At 48.6% G+C, this 20,277-nt stretch overlaps 1 protein-coding gene across 50 annotated transcripts in view; it reads left to right on the top strand.

Annotated features, from left to right (window-relative positions):
- EPS15L1 (epidermal growth factor receptor pathway substrate 15 like 1) overlaps positions 1 to 20,277 on the top strand; it is a 119,883-nt gene that overhangs the window by 75,238 nt on the left and 24,368 nt on the right. For 41 of the 50 annotated variants that reach the window (XR_012428519.1, XR_012428518.1, XR_010583155.2 and 38 more), the window contains 5 exons: positions 3,889 to 4,012; positions 5,410 to 5,460; positions 6,903 to 7,039; positions 13,080 to 13,140; positions 14,095 to 14,177. Coding sequence is in view for 46 of the 50 variants with exons in the window: in XM_074026269.1 (XP_073882370.1) it covers positions 3,889 to 4,012; positions 5,410 to 5,460; positions 6,903 to 7,039; positions 13,080 to 13,140; positions 14,095 to 14,177 (456 nt within the window). In the remaining 4 variants the exon portion in view is untranslated. The remainder of the gene's footprint in view (positions 1 to 3,888; positions 4,013 to 5,409; positions 5,461 to 6,902; positions 7,040 to 13,079; positions 13,141 to 14,094; positions 14,178 to 20,277) is intronic. The other 9 variants (XM_074026283.1, XM_074026265.1, XM_074026275.1 and 6 more) reach the window with 1 other exon arrangement.

The following is a 20,277-nucleotide window of genomic DNA, read 5'->3' as shown; positions in this document are numbered from 1 at the left end:
CTGGCCTTTGTCTGCTGTACTCGTGTCCCCCAAGTTGGCAGATGGGTCTTTTCTCCTTGGTAGGTGGTCTGCAGGGGGTAGAATGGATGGTATCTTTGTAACAGGGAAATCCCATTTCCCACTCTGATTCTGTGCAATGGAATCAAAACCACCTTTAGGTACCCTGACCTCCTGAATCCTGCTGGGGTCTCAGGCTTCCCCTTAGAAGGGGAAGGAGTGATTGTGGTTTCAGGCCAGTGACTCCTGAGAAAGGGATTGCAGGCCTGACTATCAGTGCAGGGGGCTTGCAACCTGCGTTCCCAGAACCTTAAGTCTCTTTTCTGCCATTGTTAGCTGTTATTTGGAAGTCTTCCAAGTGATGACTGAAAACACTGAAAAAAAAGAAAACCTTATAAATAAATGCCAATGAAAAACTAAATAGAGCCAGGCATGGTGGCTAGTGCCTGTAGGCCCAGCTACTTGGGAGGCTGAGGCAGGAGGATCCTTGAGCCCGGGAGTTCTGGGCTGTAGTGTGCTATGCTCATTGGGTGTCTACACTAAGTCATCAGTACGGTACCTTCTGGGAGCAGGGGACCACCAGTCGCCTAAGGAGAGGTAAACCTGCCCTGATCAGAAACGGAGCAGGTCAAAACTCCCATGCTGATTGAATAGCCATTGCCCTCCAGCCTGGGCAGCACAGTGAGATCCTACCTTTAAAAACAAACAAACTAAATAGAAGCTTTCCTTCTGAGGTCAGACTGGCATTCTTAACTCACTGCTTTATCCAGGTCATGATCCCTCTCTTTCTTCTGGAACAAATACATTCCTCCTTCCATGGAGCAGTGTGAGAGGTGGAGTTTCCACGTGGGCCTCCTGGCCTCCTTAGAGTAGGACTTCTCCATCTTTGTCTGCGTCCGAGAACCCCATCAGATGCTCGCTGGGCGTGTGTGTCTTGTGGTGGTCAGCACCTGACGTCCACTCAGCACTGTCTCCAGCTGCGGTGCTTGTGGACATCTGTACTTAACTTGTCTAAGAACCTGGCTTGGTTTCCCCACCTTGGGAAAACCCTGTGGTCGGAGGCTCCAGCTAATGTTTCCCAGGTAAGAAAAACCATTCCGTGTTCATCAGATGGCAGGGATGTGGGTGCATTCTCCCGAAGCGGGGACTGAGGAAGAAGCACTCACACTAATTCACTCATTCACAGCCTGGACCAGTGGCTCGTCTTAACTCTGTACCTCTCAGAATTGTCCTGCACCCCTAAGTTGGCTGCCCCAGAGTGGTGGCAGCCTTGCCAGGAAACTTTCTTTTGAACCTTTGATGTCATTGCCCCAAACCATTTGTCCCTATTTTCGTGGAAGCCCCGGCTTTTTAATGATTTTGTTTTGGTCGGTTGGAATACTGGACTGGTGTGTGAGCCCCACACAGGGATGCCAGTGTGTGTGCCAAATTCAGTGAGGGTGTTGTGCTGTTTTTTTAATATCACAGTGAAACATTCATGTTTTCACTGAGGGTGTGTGTTTATTAACTAAAACAGAGTCCTTATTTAAACCAACTGCATTGTTCCCGTGTATATGACAAACCCACCCTTTTCAGGCTACTTCCCACTACAAAAATGTGCTCTTCAAAAGTAAATATTTTTTTCTTCTTGTTTAAATGAACCTGTTTGTTTCTAGAAATACACACCTTTAAAAAAAATGCAAAGCGTTGTGTATGCTCTAGTAATTCTAACTGCATGAGTACTTATTTCCTCATAGCACAGAAACAACCAGCATGTTTCTTGGTATGAAAACTCCATTTTCTCAAATACCCACCTGGGTACATACTCACCGAGAAAAGGATGATTGAGGAAGGTCACACCTTTGAAATGAGGCCTGTGCTGCTGTCGTTGAGTGACTCTTTGCAGTTTTCTTGATGGCATTTCCAAATGTATTATTTTTTTCTGACTCAGTGGGTAAAAAAATATTGTTTAAATTTCAGGTAAAATAGACATAAACGGCCGGGCATGGTGGCTCACACCTGTAATCCCAGCACTTTGGGAGGCCGAGGCTGGTGGATCACTTGAGGTCAGGAGTTCAATACTGGCCTGCTCAATATGGTGAAACCCCGTCTCTACTAAAAATACAAAAATTAGCTGGGCATGGTGGCGTGCGCCTGTAATCCCAGCTACTCGGGAGGCTGAGGCAGGAGAATCACTTGAACCTGGGAGGTGGAGGTTGCAGTGAGCCAAGATTGTGCCACTGCATTCCAGCCTGGGTGACAAGAGTGAAACTCTGTCTCAAAAAAAAAAAAAAAAGACATAAACTTGACCATCTTCACTGTCTTTAAGTGTATAGTTCGGTAGTGTTAGGTGTATTCACATTGTTGTGGAACCCAGCTCTAGAACGTTTTCATCCCCATGAAATACCCACTCCCCATCCCCCTACCCACAGCCCCTGGCAACCACTGTTCTACTTTGTCACTGTGAACGTGATGGCTCTATGGTCCTCATAGAAGAGGAGTCATACCTTGTGCATCGTTTTGTGACTGTTATTTCACTCAGCATCCTGTCCTCAAGGTTCTTCCATGTTGGAGCATGTGTCAGAATTTGCTTCCTTTTGAAGGCTGGATCAGATTCTGTTGTGTGGCTCTTTACAATTTTCTTGATGACATTTCCAAATTCATTATTTTTTTCTGACTCAGAAAAAAATTTTGTTTTTCCATTTCGTTTATCCATTCATTCATCGATGGACATTGAAGTTGCTTCCACTCAATGATTTTTTAATGAACTTTTATTTTAGAATAGTTTTTAGATTTATGAAAAAATTGCGAAGATAGGCCAGGTGTGGTGGCTCATGCCTATAATCCCAGCACACTGGGAGGCTGAGGTGGGAGAATCAACTGAGCTCACGAGTTCAAAACCAGCCCTGGCAACATAGTGAGATACTTCATTTCTACAAAAAATATAAAAATTAGCCAGGCTTGGTGGTGCACGCCTGTAGTCCCGGCTACTCAGGAGACCAATGTGGGAGGATCACTTGAGCCCAAATGGTCAAGGCTGGAGTAAGCCATGAGCATGCAACTGCACTCCAACCTGGACAACAGAGTGAGACCCTGTTTCAGAAAAAGAAAAACTGCAAGATAGTGCATAGTTCCTCTATATCCCACACCTGGTTCCTCCTGTTAGTCGCATCACATACAGTACATTCGTCACGACCAATGAACCAGTATTGAACATTATTATTCACTCCAGTTCATATTTCTTCAGTGATCTTTATTTTTTTAAAGATACAGGGTCTTGCATTGTTGTGGCTGGAGTGCAGTGGCACAATCATAGCTCACTGTAACCTCCACCTCCTGGGTTCAAGCAATCTCGTGAGTCAGCCTCCCAAGTAGCTGGGACTATGGGTACATGCCACCATACCTGGCCTTTTTTTTTTTTTTTTTTTTTTTTGAGGCAGAATCTCACTTACTCTGTCACCCAGGCTGGAGTGCAATGGCGCAATCTCAGCTCACTGCAACCTCCGCCTCCTGGGTTCAAGCAGTTCTCCTGCCTCAGCCTACCAAGTAGCTGCAATTACAGGTGCCTGCCACCACCCCCAGCTAATTTTTTGTATTTTTAGTTAAGACAGGGTTTCACCATGTTGGCCAGGCTGGTCTTGAACTCCTGACCTCAGGTGATCCACCCGCTTTGGCCTCCCAGAGTGCTGGGATTACAGGCATGAGCCCGCGCCTGGCCACATTTTTAAATTTTTGTTTTTATAGAGATGGGCTTTTGCTATGTTGCCCAGGCCAGTCTCGAACTCCTGGCTGAATCATTCTTTTTAGGGTCATGCTACTCAAAGTGGAAATGTGAGTTAAGTATGGAATTCCGTCCTTTGCTTTAACTCAGAAATAATCAAATCCTTGTCCTGTTTCTTCACAAAATTATAGGATGATCCTTTCAAAAATAAAGCCTTGTTATTTAGCAACAACACGCAAGAGCTGCATCCGGATCCTTTCCAGACAGAAGACCCCTTCAAATCTGACCCATTTAAAGGAGCTGATCCCTTCAAAGGTATCTCACTTGCTACCCACTTTCTCATTGAAATACTGTGTGTTTTCTGTCAAATTTAGAATGGTTGAAGGGCTAGAAAAGTAAGGACATGCCACAGTCTGAAATGGAGGGGGAAAGGAACGCCTTTTTGTTTTGTTTTGTTTTGTTTTGTTTGGAGACGAACTCTCGCTGTCACCCAGGCTGGAGTGCAGTGGCGCAATCTCGGCTCACTGCAACCTCCGCCTCCTGGGTTCAAACAATTCTCCTGCCTCAGCCTCCCGAGTAGCTGGGATTACAGGCGCCCATCACCCCACCTGGCTAATTTTTGTATTTTTAGTAGAGTCGGGGTTTCACCGTGTTGCCCAGGCTGGTCTCGAACTCTTGACCTCAGGTGATCCAGCCACCTCAGCCCCACAAAGTGCTGGGATTACAGGTGTGAGCCACCGCGCCCGGCAGGAATGCCTTTTAAGCTTCTTATCTCACCCTGTTAACCAGAGAGCCAAGGCATCGAGACACAGTGGGAAGCGTTCCAAGCTCACCACAAGACCCACATTTGAAAGCAGCTTGGCCAGTCCCCTTCAACTCTTCAGTACTTCAATTTCCTCATCCCTCAGCAGGTTAATAAATTTGCTCCTTGCTCACCTCACAGGGTTGATAAAATAATCAGAGCTAGTAATGATCATGAAAGTACCTGGCAAACCATGGGTTCCTACATAAACCTAAGGTCTGGATAATTTTAGGAGTCTATCCAGAGCCACACCTGAATCAAGAATAACTAAGAATTCCGGAAACAAGATGTCCTAATTTATCTCCATGTTTCAGAGCAAAACAGTATTTCCAGGAGGAAGGCTCTCTGTACATTTCTGAGAAAAACACTGAGGTGGGGAAAGAACAGTGGAAGTTTGAGCTTCAGCTTGGAGTTGAAGCCTGCCAGGTCTGAGAGGCGAATCCAGCATCCCCTGACGCCCAGGGGTGCCACCGCCTCATTGCTGCAGGGCTGGTGGTGAAGTGAGGGACAGCCCAGGGTCCTGTGTCCTCTTACCCAGGGAGGTGGCAGGCAGATGGGATAAAGGAAACCCGGCATGGGAGGAGAGGAGTGGATTCTAGCCCGCTCTGTGTCTTCCCCTACTCCAGCCTGTGTGGGACAGCCACCAGTACCTTCCTTCTCATCTTAAACATTCCAGCCAGAAACAGCTGCCTCCTCCAGGTCCCCCTCTTTGATTTGCCAAGGTTTCGAGGGCAGGTGGATAGAAATAATATTATTTCTATCGAGGGCAAGAGAAGGAAATAACATTCTCTCCCTACGTTGGAGGAGTAGAAGGCAACGAAAGGCCTGGCAGGTGGGTGGCTGTGTTCAAGGGCCCAGCCCGCGTCCTATGCCCTAAAGCTAATAAGCATTTCTCTCCTCTCCCACCCAGGCGACCCGTTCCAGAATGACCCCTTTGCAGAACAGCAGACAACTTCAACAGGTAAAGTTCAGTGTTTCCTGGACCAGTCTTTAGACTGTGTCCAGTCCTGGCTCAGAAGTTTCACGTGGCGGGACTTGTGTCCACACACACCAGGATGGAAGCCATGTAACTGGGAAGGATGGCCGTCCATCCATGTTACACCCATCCTCGGTCCCGTTCCCTTCTGGAGGTGGCTCCCCTCCCTAGGTCCAGTCACTGCCTGCATCCCACCCTGGAGTGTGGTGGGATCACATTGCCTGCTAATTTATTTATTTATTTTATTTTTTGAGACGGAGTCTTGCTCTGCTACCCAGGCTGGAGTGCAGTGGTGTGATCTTGGCTCACTGCAACCCCTGCCTCCTGAGTAGCTAGGACTATGGGCGCCCTCCACCATGCCCAGCTAATTTTTGTATTTTTAGTAGAGACGGGGTTTCACCATGTTGTCCAGGCTCATCTCGAACTCTTGTCCTCAAGTGATCTGCCTGCCTTGGTCTCCCAAAGTGCTGGGATGACAGGCGTGAGCCACCATGCCTGACCAATTTATTTTTTTCAGGTGAAATTTATATAACGTAAAAGTCACTATTTTAAAGCATCCATTTCAGTGGTATTGAGCACACTCACAGTGTTGTGCAGTGATCACCTGCCTTCACCTAGTTCCACAACATTCTCATCCCCCCAAAAGGAGACCCCATCCCCATCAGCAGTCACTCCCTGTTCCCTCCCCCAACCCCTGGCACCCACTAATCTATTTTCTGTCTCTATGGATTTACCTGCATTATTATTATTATTATTATTATTATATCCATCTCCTGCAGGATATATTATTATTTATTTAGAGACAGGATTTAACTCTGTTGCCCAGGCTGGAGTGCAGTGGTGCAATTATAGCTCACTACAGCCTTGACCTCCTGGGCTCAAGCAGCCTTTCTGCCTCAGCCTCCTTAGTAGCTGGTGCTACAGGCACGTGCCACCACACCTGGCTAATTTTTTATTTTTTTTGTTTTTACAAGCAGGGGTCTCTCTGTGTTGCCAATGCTGGTCTTGAACTCCTGGCCTCAAATGGTCCTCCTATCTCAGTCTCCTAAAGTGATTGGAGGGTTGGGATTACAGACATGAGCCACCATGCCTGGCCAGGATATTATTATTTTTAAAGTCAATTTTATTGAGTGGTATAATGTACACAGAACAAAATTCACCTATTTTATTATGTAACAAGATGAGTTTCAACAAATATGCACAGTTGTGTGAGATTTGAGAACACTTCGGTCATTCCTGAGGCCTGTTTGTTGTCACCCTCCACCCTCTCCCCAGGCTGCCCTGGCCACCACTGCCCTATTTTCCATCACTAGCGTTCTTCCCTTTCTAGAATTCCATGTAAACGGCATCATTCTGTGGTGTGTCCTTTTATGCCTGGGTTCTTTCACTCGGTATAATGTTTACTCACGGGGCATTTTTCCTTCTAGATCCATTTGGAGGGGACCCTTTCAAAGAAAGTGACCCATTCCGTGGCTCTGCCACCGACGACTTCTTCAAGAAACAGACAAAGAATGACCCATTTACCTCGGACCCATTCATGAAAAACCCTTCCTTACCTTCGAAGGTGAGTGGGGTGGGACGTTGCCTGGGAGAGCCGCACGCCTGCTCTATGTGTGTGAGGGTGGCACTTCCCGAAGGCCTCCTTCCCTTCGTGGAGTGTACGTGGTGCCTGCGAGTATGGGCCTTGATGCCTGTTCTCTGGGAGCTGGTATCCCAGGCTGATTGCATTCCTGCTGAGTGAGGGAGCTGTCTGGCCTAGTCACCGCAGTGACTCGCCTGTGAGCCCCAAGGTTCAGTCAGCTGTCCAGTGGCCCCACGTCAGGGCAAGGAGGATGTCACCCACAGTTCTTATTCCTCTATCCCCATCCCCACCCCTCAACTCTAGTCATCTGCCTCCACTGCCCCTTCATCTCCCAAAAAAGACTAAATCAAACAAGCACCACATACTTGCACGGCCCCGGCCACCCCACACGGTCCTTGTAACACACAGCACTGGTGGGGACCTTAGAGTCACCTTGGTGGGTGCCCCTGTCACGGCAGGAGTAAGTGCAGGCGTCTCAGCCCGACTGCCTTGCCTGGTGTTGTCTCCTGAGAGCATCAGCCAACTCTGACCCTCCAGTTTCCAACTCCAGCACACCTGTGCTTCCATCCGCAGGCTTGGCAGACACCGGGCGTTTTGCACATTATGCCTAAGAGATTGGGTTAAATAGCTGTCAACTTGGATTTTAAAACAAAACAAAAAAAAGCAGTCTCTGGTGATGGAGGAGAGGATTTTAATGATGGAGTGAGCTTGCTTCATAGCCTTTTTCTGTTTTCTAGGCTGCAACCCAGGCCCAGGGCCTGCTCAGAGACGAGCACTTATCCCTCCTCCTCAGGGCTCCTGCTGCCCTGGTGCCCACCTCCCTCACTCCCTGTGGACCTTTTGGTCTTTAGCGCTTGGAGCTCTTTGAAGGCAACGATTCATTTGCAGTGTTTTCTTATTGGCCCCTTTTTAACGTCCTTAAGACCTGTAGCATTCCTGGTATAGGTGATCTGTTTACCAATTTCATTGACCTTCTCCATACCTTTTCCATAACCAACTTTTGGCTTCATTTTTCTCTACTGCTTGTTTTCTATTTCATTGATTTTCTCTTTTCTATTTCTATTTTTTCCATTTCCTTACTCCTGTTTATTTAGGGTTTACCTTGCTCTTCTAATGTCTTAAGCTCCAACCTTCATTCATTGATTTTAGACTTCATTTTCTAGTACAGGCGGTCCCTGAGTTACGATGGTTCAACTTACAGTTTTTTGATTTTACAGTAGTTTTATTGAGATGCAGTCCCATCATAAGTCAAGGAGTGTCTGGATTTATGTTGGTTCGACTTATGATTTTTTGCTTTATGATGGGTTTATTGGGATATTAAGTACATTTTCGACTTAAGATATTTTCAAATTACAATAGGTTTATCAGGACGTAACCCCATGGTAAGTCAAGGAGCGTCTGTATAAATTTAAAGCAACGTATTTCCCGCAAGCACTACTTTACCTGTATTTCATATATTTGAGTACTTTGTCTCTTCATTGCCATTCAGTTTTGAGATGTTTCCCAGTTTCCCTTGTGAATTCTGTTTACCCATGGATTACTTAAAAGTGTGTTGTTTCATTTCCAGACACTTGGCTTCTTCTCCTAGGTCTATTATAATACTATTATTATTGATTTTTAATTCAATTTGTTATTAGAGAACATTTTCTGTATGTTTTCAATACCTTCACATTTATCAAGGGTTGCTGTTTATGGCCTATGTTGGTGAACAAACCATGTACACTTGAGAAGAATGTGTATCTAGTTGTTGGGTGTAATGTTCTACAAATGGCAGCGAGGTTGAGCTTCCTGATAGTGTTCAGATTATGTGTGTCTTCATTGTTTGTTCCTTTTTTAGTTCTACCAATGGCTGAGAGAGAGGTGTTAAACGTTCTCCTATGATTGTGGAATTGTTCATACTGCACTTTAATTTGATCAAGTTTTGCTTTGTGTATTTTGAAGCTCTGTCAGGTGCATAGATGTTTATGATTGTTGTGTCTTTCTGACACAACAACCTTTTTATCATTATAAAAGGTTCCCATTTGATCTCTGGTGATGTTCTTTGTCTTGAAGTCTGTTTTATCACTTCATTCTCCTCATGTTATTCACTATATGATATATCATTTTTCAACCATTTACTTTCAACTTACGTGGGTCTTTAAAACTGATAGATGTCTTTTGTAACTAGCGTAGTGTTGCGACTTGCTTTTTTTTTTTATCCAGTCAGAAGTCCCTGCCTTGTAAATGGAATGTTTAGTCCATTAACATTTAATGTAATTATTGATATGGTTTAAGTCTACTATTTTATTATTTGCTTGCTTTTTATCCCATGTTTTGTTTCCTGGCTTCTTTTGGATTGTTTGAATGTTTTTTGGAATTCTATCTATTGGCCTTTTATTATTTTAATCATACCTCTTTTAATGATTGTTTAGAGGTTGCTTAGGAAATACCGTGTACAGTTTTAACTTTTCATAGTCTACTTGAGGTTAGTATTGTATTATCTCATGTAAAATGTAGAAAATTGCAACCATTTGTCCACCCACCCTTACAGCCAGCGTGTCTTATGTTATAGCCGTCATGTGAATATCATACATCTAAATACATTAGAAACTCCATAAGACCCTTATAATTTTTGCATTAATCCATTGTGGTTATTTTAAAGAAAAAGGAAAAAAGTAGTCATTTAGTTTTACCCACATATGTACCATTTCTGATACTCTTCATTTCTTTCTGAAGAGTGGATTTCCCTCCATTATCATTTTCCTTCAGCCTAAAGAACTTTCTTTAGCACTTCTTATAGTGCAAATCGACTGTATTGTCACTTTTTTGTTTTTATTTTTGAAACAGAGTCTAACTCTGTTGCTCAGGCTGAAGTGCAGTGGTGTGATCTTGGCTCACTGCAGCCTCAACCTCCTGGGCTCAAGCAATTCTCCCACCTAAGCCTCCCAAGTTGCTGGGACCACAGGCATGTACCTCCACACCCAGCTAATTTTTTATTTTTTGTAGAGATTGGATCTCTATATGTTGGTCAGGCTGGTCTCAAACTCCTAGGCTTAAGCAATCCTCCTCCCTCAGCCCCTCCAAAGTGCTGGGATCACAGGCTTGAGTCACTGTACCCGGCTGTTACTCTTTTTTTTTTGCAACCTCTGCCTCCCAGGTTCAAGGGATTTCTGGCTAATTTTTGTATTTTTAGTAAGACGGAGTTTCACCATGTTGGCCAGGCTGGTCTTGACCTCCTGAACTCAAGTGATCTGCCCGTGTCATCCTCCCAAAGTGCTGCAATTACAGGCATGAGCCACTGTGCCAGGCCTGTTGTCATTCTTGAAGGACGTTGTATTTGATGTAGGTTGTTGGGCTTTTGTTTGTTCGTTTAGCACTTTTAGCGTGTTTTTCCACTGCCTTCCAGCCTCCATTGTCCTTGATGAGAGGAGTTTTTTTTTTTTTTTTTTTTTTGAGACAGAGTCTTGCTCTGTCGCCCAGGCTGGAGTGCAGTGACGCAATCTCAGCTCACTGCAAGCTCCACCTCCCGGGTTCACGCCATTCTGCTGCCTCAGCCTCCCAAGTAGCTGGGACTATAGGCGCCCACCACCATGCCTACCTAATTTATTTTATTTTTAGTAGAGACAGGGTTTTACCATGTTAGCCAGGATAGTCTCGATCTCCTGACCTCGTGATCCACCCGCCTCAGCCTCCCAAAGTGCTGGGATTACAGGTGTGAGCCATCGCGCCTGGTGGAGAGGAGTATTCTTTCATTGTTATCCTGTATGTAATAGATGGTTTTTCTCTGGCTACTTTCAAGATTCTCTCTTTATCTTTGGTTTTCAGTAGTTTTTGAAGTTTCTGGGTGTAGTTTTCTTGGTGTTTATACTGTTTAGGCTTTGCTCAGCTTCTTCAATCTGTAAATTATGCTTTTCAACAAATTTGGTAAGTTTTCATTGCTGGGTTCAGTGGCTCATTCCTGTAATCCCAGCACTTTGGGAGGCTAAGGCGGGCGGATCACTTGAGGCCAAGTGTTCAAGACCATCCTGGCCAATGTGGTGAAACCCCGTCTCTACTAAAAGTACAAAAATTAGCCAGGCGTGGTGGTGCACACTTGTAATCCCAGCTATTTGGGAGGCTGAGTCAGGAGAATCGCTTGAACCCGGGAATCAGAGGTTGCAGTGAGCCGAGATTGCGCCACTGCACTCCAGCCTGGGTGACAGAGCGAGACTCCGTCTCAGAACAACAACAACAAAACAAATTTGGTAAGCTTTCAGCTGTCAGTTCTCCTAATTTGTTTTTTCTGCCCCATTTTCTCTCCCCTCTCTTTCTGGGATTCCAGTTACATGGATGTTAGACCCTTTGTTATTGTCCCACAGGTTCCTGAGGCTCTATTTATTTATCTTTTCATTCTTTTTCCTCCTTTTTCTTCAGATTGAGTAATTTCTACTGTTCTGTTTTCAACTTCACTTACTCTTTCTTTTATTACTGGTTATTTAGCTAACCTAATGGAGCGTTTGTTTGTTTGTTTGAGACAGAGTCTTGCTCTTTCGCCCAGGCTGGAGTGCAGTGGGGTAATCTCAGCTCACTGCAACCTCCACCTCCCAGGTTCAAGCCATTCTCCTGCCTCAGCCTCCTGAGTAGCTGGGATTACAGGCATGCACCACTAAGCCTGGCTTATTTATTTATTTATTTTTGAGACGGAGTTTCACTGTTGTTGCCCAGGCTGGAGTACAATGGTATAATCTCGGCTCACTGCAACCTCTGCCTCCTGGGTTCAAGCAATTCTCTTGCCTCGGCCTCCCAAGTAGCTGGGATTACAGGTGTCCACCACCACACCCGGCTAATTTTTTGTATTTTTAGTAGAAACAGGTTTTACCATGTTGGCCAGGCTGGTCTCGAACTCCTGACCTCAGGTGATCCACTTGCCTTGGCCTCCCAAAGTGCTGGAATTACAGGTGTGAGCTATTGTGCCTCGCCCACGTGGCTAATTTTTGTATTTTTAGTAGAGACGGGGTTTTGCCATGTTGTCCAGGCTGGTCTTGAACTCCTGACCTCGGGTGATCCACTGCCCCCGGCGATGAAGTTTTTATTGTAGATAGACTTTTTCATTTCCGGAACTTTCATTTGTTTCTTTTGTATACTTTCTGTTTCTCTGCTAAGGTCGCCTGTCTTTTCATTCATTTTAAGTGTATTTTCCTTTTCCTCATTTAGCACAGTTATAATCACCGTTTTACATTGTCCCTGTCTCAGAGTTCCACCATCTGGGTTATTTTGAGATTGGCTATGCTGATTGTCTTTTCTGGTGAGAATTGGTCACATTTTTCCAGTTCTTTGTATGTTTAGAAATGTATCTGATGCATGGTGAGTGTTCTGTGTCCAGACTGTAGTCTGTTTTCTCCAAAGAGCAGGAATGGATTTGTTTCAGCAGGCAGTTAACTTGGTGGCACTCACACTGCAGACACTCTCCAGCAGATGGCAGAAGCTCCAATCCCGGCTCAGTTCTTGTGGCCTCAGCTGCAGGCTGCCTTGAGTCCCCCCGGGCTTGCATGGGCAGGGACCAGCCTGAGACAGGGGGAGAGTGGATCATGAAGTTCAGGGCTTACATCTCTGCCCCTCCATCCTGATTCCCCTCCCTTTTCCCGGGAGTGGTTGTCTCTGGGCTCCATCCTCCGGTGTTGAGATTCTACCAGAATCTTAGGCACCCGCATTGTGCTCTCCTGCTGTAGCTGGTGGAGTGGAAACTCAGCCTCCTGCTGTGTTCTTCTGCCACATTCAAATTCTCCTCCAAAGTCTTCTCCCTGCCTTGTTCACTTCCCAGCCTTCAGGCCACTGCTTTTTGTATTTGTAATTTTGCGGGTATTCTGTCCAGGTCGATAGGTGCTATATGCAGAAGGGTTGATCTGTTGCGATTTTACTCTGCCTGGGTTGAGTTTTAATCATTCCACTTTCCCTCCGGCCTGGCACTGGATGTTGTACTTCAACGTCAGGAAAGTCTGGTTGAATGAATGGGTGATGGAACAAATGAACTGCTTTTTACTCTTTCCTCTCTCCTTTCACTCAGCTCGACCCCTTTGAATCCAGTGATCCCTTTTCATCCTCCAGTGTCTCCTCAAAAGGATCAGGTGAGACCCATGGCTTATTTTCCTTCCTGACTATTCCTCGGGCAGTAGCAGAGCCTCCCCTCCCCGCCCAGTTAACACTTTCACTCCCAAAGCCAGTGTGGCCTCTGTGTTTGTGTCATTAGTCAGTGGCACCCAGATCCTGGCCTGAGCCCATTAGGCCAAAACAAGCATCTGCTACTGCTCCTCTTCCCAGGCACGGCATGCGCTGGCATCTTTCTGGAAGGGAATTTTCACAGTAGGAATTCAGTAATAGCACCAGTGATATTAACTACTGTTACTCACTCCTCCTTATAAATCTTTGGTTTGTATCTTTGGGTTTTCTGCCTAAAAGAAATCCAAAATTTGACCCCAGGTACTGGCCTGTGTTGTGGGTTCTGTGTTTGAAGGAACCCCATCTCACAGTGTAGAACTCGCAGATGCACACTCGAGCCTTTACGCAATGGGAGCATCTGTGGACACCCCCTTTCTTTTGGGAACAGGCCCTGCTTGGTCCTGCAGCTTGTGCGGGGCGGATCATAGGCGAGTATATCCAGTACTCTAGGCAAATCCCTTCCAGGTCAGAGGAGAAAACACAGCAAAAACCTCTATCCAAAGACACCGCCCTGCATAAATCGTGTGGGTGGCGGGTCACCCTGGAGTTGCTCCTCCCCTCCTGACCCAGTGAGACCCAGCAGGACCCAGGGGCCATGCCCCTACAGCAACTTGTCACTCTTCCGATGACCGTGAATGATGCTGGCCCTCCCAGAGCGGTCATCACGGTGAGAAACCGTCTTGCCGCGCCAGCGTGGGCAGGCAGGCCTTGCTGAGGGACCTTCATGCAGACACGCGTGTCTAATGAATAAATGCAGCCTTCCTGAGTCTCCTGGTTCAGGAGCCATCTAGCATTTTCCCTCCACCCCAGAAGGTGTGTCTCTTAAAGACCTGTAACTCTGACTTTGTTGGTGCCAATTGCAGATCCCTTTGGAACCTTAGATCCCTTCGGAAGTGGGTCCTTCAATAGTGCTGAAGGCTTTGCCGACTTCAGCCAGATGTCCAAGGTAAAGCCCTCCACGGAGCTCCCGCGCCTCTGCTAGTGTGTTTGTGCCTCTTGTCATGGTGTGGGCTGCCAGGTGTAATTGTTCATGTCACGTATGTATCTCCCCGGCACCTTTCAAATACAAGGTTAGGCCTGGAAAGCACCCATGGCTGTGATCCGATGCACTTCAGTCCCTCAGGGTGAGCCCTGACTCATCCCAGTGGCAAAAGTGCCCTGGGCTCCCCCGGCTCCCACTGGTGTCTCACGACCATCGGGTCTCAGATGGTGAAGTCATTGCCATGGCCAAGTAGAAACTCGAGAAGGCGTTGGGCACAGGCGTCTCAAGAGGGCCGTGGGCAGCAGACTCGCAGGTGCAAGGCATCCGGGGAAAGCGGGCCAGCGAGTTTTCGGAGCCGCCCGTGTGACAGAACTTTCGAGGGGTGTTGAAAAGTGAGGGCCAGGCTCCGTGAATAAATGCAGACAGATCCACAGGTGAGGAGTGAACTGTTGAAGGAGGACAGCAGCGAGACTCGTTACCAGACTGGACCCGTCTGCGTCCGGCCCTCACCACACGGTGACCTGAACTCACTGTGACTCTGGTCCCAGACAGCTGTAGGGCTTCTCCAGGGGCTGGCAGTGTGGCTGGAGCTAATCTTTAAGGTAGCATAGAGAATTCAACAGGGAATGTCCAGAATGAACAAGTCAAAAAATAACAATAGAAGCCCCTTACGACTGAGGTGCCTTCCAGAAGAAACTGCTGGAAAGTTGGAAATGGGGGCCATGGTGAGTGGGAAAGAGGCCGGGGCTGAGGCACTACTGTGCTTCCTTGTGAATTGTATATCTCCCTGTTTGAGCCAGGAGCGTGTTTCTTTGGCAGGAATGAAGAAAAGCAGGTGAGGTGTGCCCCGTCCCTGACACCTGCATCCACTCTGTCCCTTCTTGGTAGCCCCCAGGCAGGGGTGGATGGGCTCTGTCCTCGGGGGGCTGCAGGGGCCTGCTTTCCTCACGCGTTCCACCTGCAGAGGCCCAGGCATCGTCCACGCTGCGGGAAGAGGCAGTGGCCACAAGCAGAATACAGCCCCCTTCCTAGAGCCCATGGCCCAGGTGGTAAGGGGTGGCCGGTGGGGGGGTCCCCTGGAGCAGCTGGGCCCAGTGTCTGTGGGTGCTGCTATCAGCCTGAAGGTGGTGAGGGGAGGGAGCACCAGGAGTACCTGGAAGATGCATGCCCCAGGCATGAGGCCCCCTGGGGCTCCCCACCCCGCCGGCCCCATGCCCGGGTCCCCAGGTGCCAGTGTGACTGGGCTGCCCCGTGTTCACTCAGCTGGTGGAGCAAACAAGTCTCTGGGCATCTTGTGGTTGGCAGCGGTCGCAACTTGTGATCACAGAACACAGATTCCGAGAAGCACTTGAGATTCTGTTCAGGTTTTCAAAGACGCGTGTGTGAGTGCCCTGGCGACGCAGCAAATCCCACTTCTGACCGAGGCAGGGTGTGTGTTTATACAGATGAGCCTGGGCAGAGGGAGCCCAGAGGCCCTGGTGTGGCACCCCCTCCTTCCAGCACACGGAGAAGGCCTCCATCCCTTACATGCCACGCTGTGACACGGTTTGGGACTGGCCAGGAGGGCACCAGGGGAAGGAGATTTAGGGGCCGCTGCACAGGCTCCTGGGCGGGCAGGAAACCATCTCCCGAAAGCAGAAAACGTTGGCCACACGGTGGCAGCAGTCCCTAAGGCAGGGGTCCTGGTCGTTTCTGGTTGTCGCATATGGACTCCTCTTCCTTTGGGAGGCTGGCTCTGGCTTCCTCCTCTCACTGTGAGTGGAGAGCGGGGAGCTAGCAGAACCTGGACTAGGGCCGGGGTCTAATGACCGCCCTCTGCCTGTCCTTGGGCCCTGAAACCAGGGGCTCTTCACACACATGCAGCTGTGATTTCAGAGCTGGTCTCACTTCCTATTGGCGGTGCCAGGCTAGGACAGAGTTGGACAGAGCTGTGGAAAATGGGTCTCCAATACTATCTTGTTTTGATTCCACCGTTCCGTCAGCTGCCTTCATGACACTTGTACAGCCGCATTCTGAGCTCAACCCTGACCTTGTAACTCGGTTTTTCCTTTTTGGTTACCTTTCTGTTTTTCAAGAACAACATTGTGGATATAAATAAAATGCTAAGGGAAATGAAAGTGGCAAGAAGGTGTTTTTTTTTTTTTAAAAAAAAAAAAAACAAACCATCATCAACTTTTCCCCATCTGAGCAGAGCGGGGAGGCCCTTTTGTAAGTCCCTGAATTGAAGCACCTTACCTCTGTGTGGCTTTGCTGAGGAGAGTCACAGCCCAGAGTCTAATTCTAGAAGTTTCTTTTGGGAGGCTCTTGGGGCCTGCACTCTTAGTTGAGGCCCCACCCTCACCTGAAGAGATTTTTCTAGACAGTGTCAAACCTACGTGACATCAGCTCGCTTTAAAAACAGACTCCCCAAAGTATGTTTCCAGGGAGCATTTGAGAATAAAAACAAGAGTCCAACTTATTTCACCCTCCCCTGCCCTGAAAAAAAAAAAAAAAGCCATCTGTGAAATATTGGGTTAGTCGTCAGCCCATTTTTAGCAACTTCTCAATCGTTTAAAGCTGTGCGTTGATGTTTAGGGCTGCTGTTTAAAAATTCAGTCTTTTGTTTTGAAGCAGTTCTTCAACTGGTGAACTCAAACGTGTGTTTCTCTTAGAGCTGGTTTTCATAGTAGCTTTTTCTGTCTTCCTTTTATTTTAAGCACACTTCACTCTTGCCTAGCCCAGAGAGCCCCTGACAGCTTTACTGAAACCTTTCTAAAAATAGCAACTTTCCTTGAAGCCGCTGCCTGAGTAGGAAAGAGTTGAGTCCCCAAGGAGGCTTCTTGGGAAACTTGAAGTCATGAAAATTGGGATTCGGAAATGACGCGGGCGTTCTGGCGCTAGGAGTGATCTGATTCACTGCGGAGGCAGTGCCAGGCGTTTATTGGAAGCCTGTCGCCTCGCAAGTTGCCGATTGGCCTCGTGGGTTTAAACACACATGGGAGGCGCCAAGCCGGCTTGGCCCGAGGTGTCCCCAGTCAGCCTCGAGGGTCAGGCGGCTCTGATTTGAGTGTGTCACCAGGTCTTACAACTTTGGATGTCCAGGCTGAGTGTGGTTTTACTTGCCCGGGTCTTACTACATAACGCAGAGGGTGGAAAGGCTCACTGCAGCCACTGGGACCGAGGCTCCACTCCGAGTTTGGAGATGTGGCCCAGAAGCCAGCACACGTCTAGGGAGGACAAGGCCCGGCCGGTCACACCACTTCCCATCTAGACTTGCTCGCCTGCCCATCCCAGGCTGCGGGGGACTTGCATGGGCCCTAGGCCCAGGGATGTGTTCCGTGAATGGCAGAAGCACCCACAGACGGGCCAGTGTTCTTTCCCCGATTCTTACCCAAACAGCCGATCCTAAATGGCCCATTTTAAAGCTAAGCCGCAAGCCAACCCTGCCCCTCGTGTCTCAGACAGGCCTGGGGACAGCTGGGGCAGTAGGTGGGGCATTCCCAGATTCCAGTCGCGGCTTCGTACTTGGTGTGATCATTATCGTGTAGTCCATGTGCCAACTTTACCTAGTGCCAGTGGGTGGACGGATGCCTGTCACATGTCACCTCATTCCCTTCTTGCTGGAGCCCTCCGAGCTCTGTCACTCTTGCCATTTTACAGATGAAGAAACCGAGGCACAGGGCATTGAGTAGGTGGCAGGGTTGAGGTTCCAGCCTGGGCAGAACATTCTGCCCAGGATGAGGCCCTGGACCTACAACTGGGGTGGCCCTTGGCAGCTGAGGGCAGCGTCTGGAGGCCCCAGCCTGAGAGGCAGACGATGTGGCAGTCCCAGATCTGCTGCAGACCTGGACCTGCTGTGTGATTTGGGCAGGCTGCGCCTCCTTTGTGTGCCTCAGTTTCCTTGTGTGTAAGGCAGAGGTGCTGACTGTGGGACCCCCTGCCAGGTAACTGGGCCTATTAGGTGAGAAGATCAGCACAGAGCGAGTGTCTCCTGCCTGGGCGGCTCCAGAGGGCGGCGTGAAGCCCAGGGAAGGGATCTGGCGGGGTCATCTGTGCAGGAGCCTTTGGGGCCCCTTCCCCTCCCTGAGGGCATCTGCCTCTGCCCTCGTCAGGGGGACCTGGAATGGGTAGGCTGCCTCTTAGAGGGGTCACCTCCCTGTTCTGTCTCTGATGTGGCTCTGACTGGGCTGAGCAGCCTCGACTCTGGGACTACACAAGGTCCAAGGCAGCCATGTCTGTGACAGGACGCGAGCGGCCCAGAAGGATGCATCTCTGTAACTAGATGCTAGAGGCCTAGATGACTGCATCTCTATAACTAGCTGCCAGAGACACAGGTGGCCATGTCTCTGACTAGACTCCAGAGGCCTAAATGCCATGTCTGTGCAACTAAATGCTAGAGACCTAGAGAGTTGCATCTGTGTGAGTAGATACCTGAGCCTCAGATGGCTGCATTGGTGTGACTGGAAGCTAGAGCCTCAGATAGCCGCGTCAGTGTGGCAGGATGCTAGAGCCTTAGATGGCTGCATCTGTGTGACTAGACCCTGGAGCCTTAGACGGCCATGTTGGTGTGACTAGACACTAGAGCCTTAGATGGCCACGTTGGTATGACTGGACACTACAGCCTTAGACAACCACATCAGTGTGACTAGTTGCTAGAGCCTTAGACCACCACATTGATGTGACTGGACACTAAAGCCTCAGACGGTCACGTTGGTGTGACTGGATGCTAGAGCCTCAGATGGTCACATCGATGTGGCTAGAGCCTTACATGGCCCCGTCTGTATGAATAGATGTTAGAGCCTTAGATGGCTGTGTTGGTGTGACTAGATGCTAGAGGCCTAGATGGCTGCCTTTGCATGACTAGGCACTGGAGACTTAGATAGCCGTGTCTGTGTGACTAGATGCTAGAGCCTTAGACGGCCATGTCTGTGTGACCGTATGCTAGAGCCTTAGACGGCTGCATTGGTGTGACTAGATGCTGGAAGCCTAGATGGCTGCATCTACGTGACTAGACACTAGAGTCTTAGACAGCCGTGTCTGTGTGACTACACGCTAGAGCCCTAAATGACCACGTCTGTGTTTTAGATGCCAGAGCCTTAGGTGGCCACGTCTGTGTGGCTAGATGCTGGAGCCTTAGATGGCTGCATTGGTGTGACTAGACACTGGAGCCTTAGATGGCCACTTTGGTGTGACTAGATGCTGGAGCCTTAGATGGCCTTATCTGTGTTACTAGACGCTAGAGCCTTAGGCAGCCACACTGGTGTGACTAGATGCTGGAGCCTTAGACGCCTGCATTGGTGTGACTAGGCACTACAGCCTTAGACGGCCACATCTGTGTGACTAGACCCTGGAGCCTTAGACGGCCACATCTGTGTGACTAGACGCTGGAGCCTTAGATGGCTGCACTGGTGTGACTAGATGCTGGAGCCTTAGAGGGCTGCATTGGTGTTACTAGACGCTAGAGCCTTAGACAGCCACACTGGTGTGACTAGATGCTGGAGCCTTAGACGCCTGCATTGGTGTGACTAGAGGCTGGAGACTTAGACGGCTGCATTGGTGTGACTAGATGCTGGAGCCTTAGATGGCCGTGTCTGTGTGACTAGATGCTGGAGCCTTCGATGGGCACATCTGTGTGACCAGATGCTGGAGCCTTGGACAGCTGCCTTGGTGTGACCAGATGCTGTAGCCTTAGATGGCCATGTCTGTGTGACTAGACACTGGAGCCTTAGACGGCTGCGTTGGTGTGACTAGACGCTGAAGGCCTGGATGGCTGTGTCAGCATAACTAGACACTGGACCCTTAGTCGGCTGCGTCGGTGTGACTAGACATTGGAGGCAGAGGCGGCCATACCTCTAGGACCGTCTGCTGGAGGTGGTGTTAGACCTTTTCCCCCATATCTGCGATCTGTTGCATCCGGATTCTCGAGGGAAATCCTGGGAGTGTGCCTTTGTGCTCTTGACCTGTTCTCTGTCTCTAGGCCTGCCCTGCTGGGGAGAAAGTTAAAGACCCCGGGCCCCTCCCTCCATCTCTGCCCCACTCTGATCTTTCTTTTCTATGCTCTTGGAGGAACACATGATTTTTTTTT

The sequence above is a fragment of the Macaca fascicularis genome, chromosome 19 (assembly GCF_037993035.2).
Source record: "Macaca fascicularis isolate 582-1 chromosome 19, T2T-MFA8v1.1".
Lineage (NCBI taxonomy): Eukaryota > Metazoa > Chordata > Mammalia > Primates > Cercopithecidae > Macaca > Macaca fascicularis.
The sequence above is the reverse complement of the archived record's forward strand: the minus strand, read 5'-3'. Positions and strand labels throughout refer to the sequence as shown.